The 14,212-nt window shown below is 43.4% G+C and overlaps 1 protein-coding gene across 1 annotated transcript in view; it reads left to right on the top strand.

Annotated features, from left to right (window-relative positions):
• Positions 1-14,009, top strand: part of cpdp (CPD photolyase) — a 31,812-nt gene extending 17,803 nt beyond the window's left edge. Inside the window, 3 exon segments of the mRNA XM_085990389.1 lie at positions 9,753-9,874; positions 10,864-11,023; positions 13,837-14,009. Coding sequence (XP_085846515.1) covers positions 9,753-9,874; positions 10,864-11,023; positions 13,837-14,009 — 455 coding nt within the window.
• The last annotated feature ends 203 nt before the right edge of the window (positions 14,010-14,212 follow it).

Here is a 14,212-nt window from a genome sequence, read left to right on the forward strand (position 1 = left end):
ACACCACTATATACCTGCCTCCAGTCTGAAAAACCACCGTTCACCACTACTCTCTGCTTTCTATCCCTTAACCAATTTTGTATCCATGCTGCCACTGTCCCTTTAATCCCACGTGCTTTAATTTTGCTAACAAGTCTATTATGTGGTAAATCGTCAAACGCCTTTTGAAAGTCCACATACACAACATCAACTGCACTACCCTCATCCACCCTCTCCGTTACTTCATCAAAGAACTCAATCAAGTTAATCAAACACGATTTGTCTTTAACAAATCCATTCTGACTTTCATTTATTAGCCCATACTTTTCCAAATGCCAATTAATTTTGTCCCTGATTAATGTCTCAAAGTTTCCCCACTGCCGACGTTAGGTTGACTGGCCTGTAGTTGCCGGGTTTATCTCTCTCCCCTTTTTTAAACGGGTATAACATTTGCAATCCTCCAGTCCCCTGGCACCTCCCACATATCCAAGGTGAATTGGAAAATTGTGGCCAGAGCCTCCACAATTTCCACCCTTACTTCCCTCAGTAACCTAGGATGCATCCCATCCAGACCAGGTGACTTTTCTACTTTGAGGACTGCCAACCAAGTACCTCCTCTTTATTTTTATCCGATCCAATATCGCTGCTGCCTCCTCCTTTATTGCTACATTGGTAGCATCCTCTTTAGTGAAGACAGATGCAAAGTACTCATTTAGTATCTCAGCCATGCCCTCTGCCTGCACAAGAATATTTCCTTTTTCGTCTCTTATCGGCCCTACTCTTCCTTTGACTACCATTTTACTATTTATGTGTTTATGAAAGACTTTTGGGTTCCTTTTATGTTAGCTACTAATCTATTCTCATACTCTCTCTTTGCCCCTCTTATTTTCTTTTTTTAGATCGCTTCTGTACTTTCTGTATTCAGCTTGGTTCTCTATTTTATAATGAACCTTACAATTGTCATAAGACTCCTTTTTCTGTCTGATTTTAACCTCTATCTTTAGTCATCCAGGTAGCTCTAGCTTTGGATGCCCTTCCTTTCCCGCTCATGGGAATGTGTCTACTCTACCCAAACCATCTCCTCTTTGAAAGCCTCGCATTGTTCAATTGCTGTTTTGCCTACCAATTTTGGATTCTAGTCCACTGGAGGCAGATCCATTTTGAACTCACTGAAGTTAGCCCTCCTCTAGTTTAGTATTTTTACACTTGACTGTACCTTGTCCTTTTCCATAACTATTCTAAACCTGATATTGTGATCACTGTTCCCCAAATGCATTCTCACTGAAATATGCTCCACTTGCCCCACTTCATTCCCCAGAACTAGATACAGCACTGTTCCTTTCTCATTGGGCTGCAAGCACACTGATCAAGAAAGTTCTCTTGTACACATTTCAGGAATTCCTCCCCCCTTTGCCCTTTACACTGTGGCTATCCCAGACTATATTAGCATAATTGAAGTCTCCCATTATCACTACTCTGTATTTCTTGCATCTTTCTGTGCTTTGCCTGCAAATTGGCTCCTCTATCTCCTTCCCACTATGTGGTGGCCTATAGTATAAACCCAGTACTGTAATAGCTCCTCTATTGTTCCTTAATTCTAACCAAATAGACTCTGTCTTTGGCCTCTCAACTACATTGTCCCTCTCCAGTGCTGTAATAGTTTCTTTGATCAATACTGCCACCCCCTTTTTTTCTTTCCCTATCTTTCCTGAATACCTTGTAACCAGGAATATCAAGTTCCTAATCCTCCCCTTCTTTGAGCCAGGTCTCGTTATTAGCACCATATCATAGTCCCATGTGACAATTTGTGTCTGCAGCCCACCAACCTTATTTACCACGCTACGTGCATTTATGTACATGCACTGCAAACCCATCTTAGACGGCCTTGCATTTGCCCCGTCTGATCCCTCCTATCTCTGAACTAATAAAGTAAAGGGAAACAATTTCCTTAAGGCAATCACATAGTTGTTCTGGACTTATGACATGCAGATAGCACCCTCTAGTGGTAGTTAGTGTATAGCAGTGTTAGTATACTGCAATAGGTCATTTGACCTTGTTCCTGTTTTAACCCGGAAGTCGTATTCCAGAAAGAACCTACTGAGTTATGGAGAGTCTCCCATGAGGGTGAAGTAAGATATTAAAAATTGGATAACAGGGCAAGACAACCAGGATTCACTTGCAACACCAATGTATGAGGTGGAGGGAATGGGTTAATTCATGCTCTGAGTTGAACAATAGAGGTCTGTATATTGCATGAACCCAGCTAAGTTTTAAACATGATTAAGGGACTTCAAATGCTGAGAGAATAAAACTCCAAGAACAACTCATGGAAAGATTGAGGAAAATGTGTGTGTTCTGTCAAGTGGGGTGACACGTATGCACCTAAGAGTCTGTTTATTGTAATTCACAACAGGGTTCCATTCTTCAAAATATAGTAGAGCTAACTAGAATGTATTTGCTTTGCAGAGATGACCCGAAGTGAGACGGAAAGTCTGTGTTTTGCCCGCTTTAACAAGGACTGATATCTTAAGAAAACACTTAACAAGCCAAACCATCTGACTACGGGCAAATGGATGGTTGTAAAGTAATTAAGATGAGGCCCATGGTCACAAGAGGTGACGGGACCAACTGATAATGAAATGTGGGGATTGGGGTCGGCAAGAAGATGAACTGTCACTGTTTTATAATTACAATTTAGCTATAACTCTGTTTATGCTGATAAGCTTATCCCCGCCTCTAGGGCAGGGCCTTAATTTTTGTATAACTGTATGGACTTCGAGAGGTTCATTGGAGTTTGAGTCTTGTGTAGGGACACAAGAAAAATCTCCCCAGGCCTGAATAAACCATTTTGACTTCAATTATTGGGTCTGTCTTTCTTTCAACAAACCAGTGACGTCGACCTTGTATATCACTTGGTCCGCACTTTGGGGGCTTACATCAATTGGCGACGAGGATGGGATACGCGATCTGAACAAGACTCTCGGACAGCAATAACCTAAGACGGGTGAGTATGTTTTAATTACCACCTGTAAAATTAGAGGTTAATCGCTGGCGAGACATTAAGTCAGAATCGACGTATAAAAGAACTATAAAAAGAAAGACACCTTTAATTGAAGGTGGTTAAAAAGTAAACTGCAGTTAGGGGCAGGGCGTTCCCTAAAGCTGTGAGGCGGTGAAACCTCAGTTAGGGGCAGGGCGTTCCCTAAAGCCGTGAGGCGGCAAAATCTCAGTTAGGGACAGGGCGTTCCCTAAGCCGAGTGGCGACAAACCGAGAGGGGCGGAAAGACCCCTACCCCGGGAGGTGGGAAATCCTTTAAGCCGAGAGGTGGCGAAACCTCAACAAACTAATGAATGGGTGCACCGTAGTGAGTGAATGAAATAAAACCCGACAGTCACAAAGAGGTTAAAACGGACAAGGGTGAGGTCTGTCCCAATGCCTAGCCTGAGCCTGAATTAAGAAGACAGTAGCCCCATGTGATGGCCAGGATCAAGTAGGACGCCAGGAGCCACAGACCCCACAGTATCAAAACCTTGGGATGAAAGGGTTGGTGTGTGTGTTTAACAAAATGGAGCGATTGACAGGAAGTGAGCAATCAATTAGAGTAACACTATAGGGGCGAGCAACATAGTGAATAACCCTAATTCACCAACACCGTGAATTAAGCATTAAACGTAGCAGTTGGTTATGACTAAGAGGGTGGAAGAAGAATCCTTGGGGGACCTGGATTCTATAACCCGACTCCTAGTAGATAAAAAAAAATAAAAAAAGATATTGCAGAGAGCCAAAAGGCTTAGTGGGGGGAGGGAGAAACCAAAGATAAAGAGGGAATGGTAATCTGAGCTTGTTGCAGAAACAATGTAAGGAATCGAAGCAGAAGGGAGAGATAAAGAAGGAAAAAGATCTAATTTGCAGGCGAACCAATTTGAAAACCCAGCAAAGGAAAAAAAAAAGAAACAAACAGGGATTTGGAAAGCTAGGGAAAGCAGCTGAGTCACCGATTTAAAAAGAGAAAAAAAGATAAACTTAAAGCTTTACCAACATGGAAGTTATTAACATCTGTACCGAGACATCTCTCCTTGCGGGGAGGTTTGCTAGCACTGCTGGGGAGGGTTTAAACTAACTTGGCAGGGGGTTGGGGTACAGAGTGGCGCTATAGTAGGGGGTGATTTACGGCCAAATACAGAGGGAAAAACAAGTCAGCTGGGAAGGCAGAGCAAATATGTGAAGGCAGAAGAGAATATGGCAGGGCTGGAAGGCATTTATTTTAATGCAAGGAGTCTTGCAAATAAGGTGGATGAACTGAAGTTGTTGTTGAACACATGGGAGTACGATATTGTTGCTATCACGGAGACATGGTTGAGGGAGGGTCAGGACTGGCAGCTCAATATTCCGGGGTATAGAATCTTCAGGCGAGACAGAGGGGGGTGTAAAAGGGGAGGGGGTGTTGCAATATTAATTAAGGAGTCAATTACTGCTGTAAGGAGGGATGATATATTAGCGGGTTCCTCTAATGAGGCCATATGGGTAGAACTTAAAAACAAAAAGGGGGCAAGCACTTTGCTGGGAGTGTACTATAGGCCCCCAAACAGTCAGGGGGAGATAGAGGAACAGATATGTAGGCAAATCTCCGAGAAGTGCGAAAATAATAGGGTAATAATAGTGGGGGATTTCAACTTCCCCAATATAAATTGGGACAGTCAGAGTGTGAAAGGCTTAGAGGGTGCAGAATTCTTAAAGTGCATCCAGGAGAGCTTTTTGAGCCAACATGTAGAAAGTCCTACAAGAGAGGGGGCGGTACTGGACCTAATTCTGGGGAATGTAGCCGGGCAAGTGGTGGAAGTGTCAGTAGGAGAGCATTTTGGCGACAGTGACCATAATTCGGTGAGTTTTAAGGTGGTCATGGAAAAAGACAAAGACGGCCCGGAAATAAGGGTTCTAAATTGGGGGAAGGCCGATTTTAATATGATAAGGCAGGATCTGGCCAAAGTGGACTGGGAGCAGCTGCTTATAGGAAAATCCACATCAAAACAGTGGGAGACTTTCAGAAGGGAAATAGAGAGAGTACAACGCCAACATGTTCCTGTAAAGGTCAAGGGTGGGACCAACAAGCAAAGGGAACCTTGGATGACAAGGGATATACAAAAATGCATTAGAAATAAAAGGGGGGCTTTTGGCAGTTACAAAAGACTAAAGACAGAAGAAGCCCTAGAGGAGTATAAAAAGTGCAGGGGCATACTTAAAAAAGAAATTCGGAGGGCGAGGAGGGGCCATGAAATAACACTGGCGAGCAAAATAAAGGAAAATCCTAAGATGTTTTATAAGTATATTAAGGGCAAGAGGATAACCAGGGAAAGGGTAGGGCCCATTAGGGACCAAAGTGGCAATCTGTGTGTAGAGCCAGAGGATGTAGGTGGGGTTTTAAATGAATTTTTTGCATCTGTGTTCACTATGGAGAAAGACGATGTAGACATAGAAATCGGGCAAGGGGACTGTGACATACTTGAACATATTAGCATCGAGAGGGAGGAGGTGCTAGCGGTTTTAGCGGGCCAAAAAGTGGATAAATCCCCAGGCCCGGACGAGATGTATCCCAGGCTGCTGTGGGAGGCAAGGGAGGAGATTGCAGGGGCTCTGACACTAATTTTCAGAACCTCTCTGGCCACAGGGGATGTACCAGAGGACTGGAGAACAGCTAACGTAGTACCATTATTCAAGAAGGGTAGCAGGGATAAACCAGGGAATTACAGGCCAGTGAGTCTAACATCTGTGGTGGGGAAATTATTGGAAAAAATTCTGAGGGACAAAATTAATCTCCACTTGGAGAGGCAAGGATTAATCGGGGATAGTCAGCATGGCTTTGTCAAGGGTAAATCATGTCTAACAAATCTGATCGAATTTTTCGAGGGGGTGGATGAGGGAAATGCTGTGGATATGGTTTACATGGACTTCAGTAAAGCGTTTGACAAAGTCCCGCATAGGAGACTGGTCAAGAAGGTAAGAGCCCATGGGATCCAGGGTGCCTTGGCGCGTTGGATCCTAAACTGGCTGAGTGGCAGGAGGCAGAGGGTGATGGTCGAAGGTTGCTTTTGTGACTGGAAGCCTGTGTCTAGTGGGATACCTCAGGGATCGGTGCTGGGTCCCTTATTGTTTGTGATCTACATAAATGATTTGGATGAGAATGTAAAAGGTATGATCAGTAAGTTCGCAGATGACACGAAAATTGGTGGGGTGGTAAATTGCGAGGAGGAAAGCCTCCGGCTACAGGACGATATAAACGGGTTGGTCAGATGGGCGGAAAAGTGGCAAATGAAATTTAACCCTGAAAAGTGCGAGGTGATGCATTTTGGACGGACAAATAAGGCAAGGGAATACACAATGAGTGGTAGGACCCTAGGAAGTACAGAGGGTCAGAGGGACCTCGGTGTACATGTACATAGATCTCTGAAGGCAGCGGAACAAGTAGATAAGGTGGTTAAAAAGGCATATGGGATACTTGCCTTCATTAGCCGAGGCATAGAATATAAGAGCAGGGAGGTTATGATGGAGCTGTACAAAACGCTGGTGAGGCCACAGCTGGAGTACTGTGTGCAGTTCTGGTCGCCTCACTATAGGAAGGATGTGATTGCTTTGGAGAGGGTGCAGAGAAGATTCACCAGGATGTTACCTGGGATGGAGCGCCTCAGCTATGAAGAGAGGCTGGACAGGCTGGAGTTGTTTTCCTTGGAGCAGAGAAGGCTGAGGGGGGACCTGATTGAGGTGTACAAAATAATGAGGGGCATCGATAGGGTAGATAAAGAGGAACTTTTCCCCTTAGTGGGGGGGTCAATAACAAGGGGGCATAGATTCAGGGTAAGGGGCAGGAGATTTAGAGGGGATTTGAGGAGGAACTTTTTCACCCAGAGGGTGGTTGGAATGTGGAACTCAATGCCTGAAAGGGTGGTGGAGGCAGGAACCCTCACAACATTCAAGAAGCATTTGGATGAGCACTTGAAATGCCATTGCATACAAGGCTATGGACCAAATGCTGGAAAATGGGATTAGACTGGACAGGGATGGATGGGCGGCGCAGACACGATGGGCCGAAGGGCCTCTTTCTGTGCTGTAAAACTCTATGACTCTATGACAAGATTGGCTGAGTGAAAGGAACCTTAAAATATGCTGGAATTTCAGGCTGTATGAAATTGTGTGTTAAAGTGTGAATGTTTTCCTGACTAGGAATGTTTAAGAGGTTACAATATTCCTTTGTCTGAAAGTCTGTCCTGTAAAAAAAAAAATGTCTGCTGTGCGTGTGTTTTAGCTCCGCCCACTTCTCTGTTAAAGAAAAAGCATTTAACCCCTTTGTCTTGTCTTGGATTTTGGAAGTTTTAAGAATGTGCGAATAAGATTGTGCCCTCAGAATTTTAAAAAACCTATTACAATTTAAGTTAAGCTGGAGTGTAAAAACTGAGAAGAGCAACAAAAAGTTTGTTGAACCAAAGATTAAGTTTCAGTCTAAGATTTAACCTTGGAGTTATGAGGTAAATTAACTTGTTAAAACCAGACTTTCATTGTGGCCACAGTGAAATTCTGGTTGGTGTGAATTGGTGTAGTCTGAATTGAATAAGATAACTCCACTCCGCAAGAATATCCGATAGTGGCAGGTTCCTCTACAATATTTAATTGACTATGGTACTGGGAGCCCTATAGAATGCGGGACTAGAGTTAGACCCTAGAAAGGTACAGGTAGGGAAGGATAAAGCAGCAACTTGGAACATAGCAACAGACACGTTCACGTTCCAAGCCTTAGATGACAAGAAACCCTTCACACCTCTCTGCAGTCAACAGCCTATACGACCCTCTCGGCTTCTTAGCCCGTCACCATACAAGGCAGGCTGCTCCTCAGGGAACTCTCCACACGCGCTGGAGAGTGGGATTCACCCCTCCCTGAAGAGATGGAAGCAGAGTGGGACAGATGGAGAGACTCACTTCAAGACTTACAGGAGATCCGAATACCTCGCTGCTATTCGTCTTTCTCTCCCTTAAATACCCAATACAAAGAGCTTTGTGTCTTTGCAGACGTATCCGCTAAGGCCATTGCAGGTGTGGCTTATCTGAAGATGGACAAAGCAAAGTCGGCTTCGTCTTTGGTAAGGCCAAGTTGGCATCCCAGCCAGACCTCACCATACCCAGATTGGAACTGTGAGCAGCAGTATTAGCAGTTGAGATTGCAGAGTTCATAGTAGAGGAGGTTGATCTGAAGTTTGACAGCATCACGTATTATATAGACAGCAAAGTGGTGCTAGGATACATCCATAACCAAAGTAGACGGTTCTACGTATACGTGAACAACAGGGTCCAATGTATTTGACAGTCCACATCCCCCGACCAGTGGAGGTATGTCCCCACAGACCTGAACCCAGCTGACCATGGGTCTAGATCTGTAACAGCGTCCCTTCTCAGCAGCACAACTTGGCTGTCAGGACCTGCTTTTCTTCAGGATCAGTCCCTGCATTCCTCCGAACTCAATGAGTCATTCGACCTCCTCAACCCTGTTTCTGACTCCGAGATACGCCCACAAGTCACAGCAAATGCTACTCAAACCTCTAAGGACCTGATGAGCACCAAACGCTTCGAGCGTTTCTCCAAATGGAACACTCTCAAAGACAGTAGCACGCCTAACCCACATAGCTCGTACCTTCTCCCAGTCTACACAAGAGAGGAGCTGCCATGGGTGGCACATCTGTCGTAAGAGTCCCTCTGAAGAGGAGCTCAAGAGAGCCAAAATCCTTGTGATAAAGAGTGTCCAACACGAGTGTTACTCAGAAGAGTTGAAGTGCATAGCAGAACGCAACCTACCCCCTCACAGCAGTCTACGGAAGTCGCATCCTATCGTCGACACCGACGGACTTCTGAGGTGGTTCTTCTTTTGTCGCCAGAGGACTCCAGTGACAAGTAAAGTTAAGATTATGTGGAGTCACTAACGACCCCAGATGGGGAGTGTTCTGGACTTATTACATGCAGATAGCACCCTCTAGTGGTAGTTAGTGTATAGCAGTGTTAGTATACTGCAATAGGTCATTTGACCTTGTTCCTGTTTTAACCCGGAAGTAGTATTCCAGAAAGAACCTACTGAGTTATGGAGAATCTCCCATGAGGGATTCTCAATCCTGTGTCATCTCATCTTATATGCTGGGCAGGACGCAATGTCTGTGAGTATCTTTGTCTGTTAACATGATAGCAACTTTGTCAGTGTAGTATTTGACAATACTTTGTTTATAAGAAGTTATTAGTTGGTAGTTACCGAAGTTTAGCTCAAGTGCTGTTTAGTTATACAATTAGTCTATTCTATTGTTATAAATATGTTTATATCTTATGTAACATCTAATGTATAGTACTCAGTTCTATGTACAAAACATGCTTTGTCTTTGTTTACAGTTTCACAAATTTGTTCAAGTAAAGCTTCAAAACAGCAAACCCGCTTGTCGAGGAATTATTTGAATGAGTGTTTAGCTGGCTGGATAACTAGATGATAGGAGCACATCTAGCGAGACCAGTACAAGAGTCATATAAACAGTTTACCCTGGTCTCCAGCAGCAGAGATTACCAGAGCAGTAAACTAGCTTTTTTAATCATTAATGAATCGAGTTGATACCAAAGATTCTCTGGATGTGAACAAAACTGAAATTATCTAAGCCAGTGTTAAGCAGACTAAAGTGTGATAGAAAGACTAACCACCTTTACAGGCTGTTAAAGGCTGGCCCTTGGTTAATGTTGAGTTATTTGCTTCTTTCAGGTGTCTCTGACTGGGCACAGAAAACTCTGAAAATTCCCAGCCATGGCAAACAGCCATATCTTTACACACTGAATCAACTGGAGGATGGGAGAACACATGATCCCCTGTGGAATGCTGCACAAGTACATACAGACACTGAGGCAGAAATTCCGGTCCCTACGGGTGGGTGCGCGCTGTGTAATCACCCATAGGGCTAACGGAAATGCCGGTCTTAGGCATGCGCTGGAAACCAGCATTTCCGATCTGTCAAGAAAGCTCTTGACAGATCCTCCAGCTGTGCTGGAGCAGGGCCTCTGCGGGTGGAGAGTTCCGTTTTTGGAGACCCTCCGCCCGCAGAAAACACTTACAATTCTTGCGCCTGCTTTTACCAGGATAAGAGTTGAAAAACGTTTTTTTTTAAATTTCCCACTGATTTATCATTTAAAAATACTTTAAAGAAAGGTAAGTTTATTTTTAGCCCCATTAAAAACTTTACTTTTTTTTCCTAAAAGTAACATTTTTATTTAAGAGTTAATTTATGTAATTTATAGCCATTTTTAAAATGTGATTTTTTTTAAAAATTATTTGAAGTTTTACTATGTTTTGGGGCTGATCTCTATTCATATATTTGACAGGTCTTCCTGTCAAATCTATGAATGGAGATTCCCTTCTCTGATTGGCTCCCCATGGCCCATGTGATCCCAGGGACGCTGCGAACCACCTGCGCCTCTAGGCTACGTGGGCCCTGCACACCGGAAGTTTGGGGAGGCCCAGCAATGGAACTCTGCGCCTCCCGGGAGCCGTCCGGTCCAAGCGCAGATTTTTCCAGATCGCAGCCCTCCACCCGCGGGAGGCCTGCGAATGGAATTTCTGGGCCATTATGTTCTCGTGTTTAAGTTTATGGCACTAATGCACATTCATGAGTTCTGAAAGTATGGGACGGCATTAAAATCACAAGTTTCAGAAATCTTACAAAGTTCACAATTTCACAGGATATTTGCAGATGAGGAAAGCCATTCATCCCATCTTAATGAATTCATCCAGAATGAACATGCACTCCCCCTTTCTTCCCCACTCCCCCCCACCCTCATTCCTGTGAAGTGCTGCAACTTTTTTGTTTTGTTTTTTGTAGCTTCAGATGGTCCATGAAGGGAAGCTGCATGGTTTTCTACGAATGTACTGGGCTAAAGAGATTCTGGAGTGGACCACTTCACCTGAGGAAGCCTTGGAGTTCTCCATCAAGCTGAATGATTGCTATCAACTGGATGGCAGAGATCCAAGTGGATACGTAAGTAAGCATAAAGTTGCCTTATATTTATCTAATAAATTTGCTCTGCACAAATACATTAAATTAAGTGCCTCTACTCAAGAATATTTCCTTATCTCATGTGTGGAGAGGTTAAAAATAACAGTCTATAGACATTTTGTATAAATAGATCACTTGCAGTCCCTTCCTTACCCTTTGGAATAAGCGAATAAAATCCTCCTAAGCAAACATTACCTCTCTTTCCCAAGAAGAGCCAACCTTCTGGGATTCCATTCCCATTCCTTTCTGAATAGCGAAGTTGTGAAGGACAATGCAAGCATTCACAAAACGAGAACCCTTCGGAAGAATACTGCAGTGCCCCTCCAGATCTCTCAAGGCAATGATACTTTGCCTTCAGTAGCTCTAGAGTCCTCTCAATGACCACTGTTGGATGATGAATGGATCTCGTAGCGATGTTAAAAGTGGAGTGATGAGCCTTGGAAATAAGGGGTAGACCTTGTCTCCCTATTCAAGAAAGGAGAGAGAAAACAGGAAACTACAGACCAGTTAGTCCGATATCAGTCATCAGGAAAATGCTGGAATCCATTATTAAGGAAGTGATAACAGGGCACTTAGAAAATTATATGATTAGGCAGAGTCAACATGGTTTTATGAAAAGGGAAATCATGTTTAACAAATTTAGAGTTTTTTGAGGATGCAACTAGCAGGGTAGATAAAGGGGAACCAGTGAATGTAATATATTTGGATTTTCAAACTGTATTTGATAAGGTGCCACATAAAATGTTATGTAAGATAAGGGCTCATGGGGTTGGAGGTAATATATTAGCATGGCCAGAAGATTGGTGTACGGATAGAAAACAGAGTAGGAAGAATAGAAAAACAATATTTTTTAAATGGTGAAAAACTATTAAATGTTGGTGTTGAGAGAGATTTAGGTGTCCTCATACAGGAAACTGAGTTAGTATGCAGGTACAGCGAGTAGTTGGGAAAGCAAATGGAATGTTGGTCTTTATTGCAAGGGGGTTGGAGTATAAGAGTAAGGAAGTTTTGCTACAATTGTACAGGGCTTTGGTGAAACCACACCAGGAGTACTGTGCACAGTTTTGGTCTCCTTATCCGAGGAAGGATATACTTGCCTTAGAGGTAGTTCAACAAAGGTTTACTAGATTGATTCTTGGGATGAGAGGGTTGTCCTACGAGGAGAGATTGAGCCTATAGTCTCTGGAGTTCAGAAGAATGAGAGGTGATCTCATTGAAACATACAAGATTCTGAGGTGGATTGACCGGGTAGATGCTGAGATGATGTTTAGCCTGGCTGGAGAGTCTAAAACTAGGGGGCACAGTCTCAGGATAAGGGGTCATAGTCTCAAGATAAGGGGTCGGCCATTTAAGACTGAGATGAGGAGGAATTTCTTCATTCGGAGGTTGTGAAACTTTGGAATTCTCTACCCCAAAGGGCTGTGGATGCTGAGTCGTTGAGTATATTCAAGGCTGCAATAGATAGATTTTTGGACTCTAAGGGAATCAAGGGATATGGGGATAGGGCAGGAAAGTGTAGTTGAGGTCGAAGATCAGCCATGATCTTATTGAATGGAAGCACAGACGTATGGCCTACTCCTGCTCCTAATTCCTATGTTCTCCCAGAAGCCACTTTGACACTTGACTGTCTTCATTGAATAGAGCTAGCAATCTGTAATTACTCGTGATTAGAGCAGTGTGATAACTTCCTGCAAATTTGGTGTTGATATTCAGGATTTATTGTAGCCAATTACAGACAATGTGAACATTGAGGGAGTGGAATCTTTCTATTCAGGAAATTAAATAGATCCACAGTAGATGCCCACAGTGCAACATGGATGTTATCTATTGCCTCCAGAAATTTGGGGAAACCAGCAACATGTTAGCACTGAATGGCCCGGTCATGTTACTGCTTAGGGGTCATCCAAAAATGGATGAATTCCTCAGCTCTCCTGAAGATGGTATCAGTGACCTGGCATATGCTGTCTTGGACGGCTTTCTAGCTGACATTGCATAATTCCCCAGTTGCAGTTTGGAAGGAGCCAGTGGCATAAAAGCGGAGAGCTGTGCTGACTTTGACAGCTATTAGCAGAGATGTTCACTGACTTAATCTGGGCTGCAGGATATTGTGCAGCAAGTCGTATAGTTCATAGAGGGCATGTGTAATTAAGCTAAGCCGGTGAAGGCAGAACTCAAAACATCCCTGGAGCCTATAGACTCATTGTGGGGGTAATAACAGAATGGACTCATCCTCTTCTAATGCTGCCTCACACTCTTTTGCTCTCTTCTGTTCTTCAATTCCTCTTTCCCTTCCATCAAGATAGGGAAATCCTTCCTAATGCCTTAAGCCATCCATTTCATTTTGACGTGTGTGATGGGGGGGGGGGGTGGGGGCAGAGGAAACTCCCCCTTTCCATCTGATCCAGACATTTCAGTGAAATGAAAACAGGGCACAAGCGTAGCAGAAACCATTTCTGCTCTAAAATCTGACCCTGAAAGTCATGCTGCATCCACATTGCACCCCTAACTTGCCAAAACCAGCATAGATTTTCAGCCCCTCTAACTCGGTCTGACCTGAAATATAATCCTCCCCTTTCAGTTTGACGGCAGCTGTGAAATGCTGCACAAGCTCATCGCTAAGGACCTTCCAACAAGTTTTCAACAAGTTTTTAACAAGCAAAAATCAATCCCAATATGGATTTTGCTGCTGAACCAAAACAGTTTCACTTTAGCATTATCTAATAAGTTCACAGTTAATTAAATGTGCATTTATTTGTTATCCACTCTAAATTACCTGTACCTGACTCCTTTACCTCCCAGGTTGTATGTGGTCAATCTGTGGAATCCATGACCAAGGCTGGGCAGAGCGACCTGTCTTTGGCAAGATTCGCTACATGAATTATAATGGCTGCAAGAGGAAATTTGACATTGGCCAGTTCGAAAGCAAATACAATCACGAAGTTTACAAAACCATTGTACATCATAAAGATTGAGTAGTTGGGAGGTTTATTTTTTTTAAATTAAAGACCTGTCTTGATTTTATTCCAGAATAAGAATTGTGTAAAAGACTGCTAGGATGAGCTAGAGCAGATTTTCCTTCAACTGCTGTCATTAGTCTCTTATATAGAAAGATTTCAAACAACATTTCCAGGTTTTTTCCTGTTTATTTGCTACTTGACTAAGTTTGCATGAACTG

Source organism: Somniosus microcephalus, chromosome 6 (genome assembly GCF_052327205.1).
Source record: "Somniosus microcephalus isolate GS21.2 chromosome 6, FLI_Smic_1.0, whole genome shotgun sequence".
In the NCBI taxonomy this organism is placed as follows: domain Eukaryota; kingdom Metazoa; phylum Chordata; class Chondrichthyes; order Squaliformes; family Somniosidae; genus Somniosus; species Somniosus microcephalus.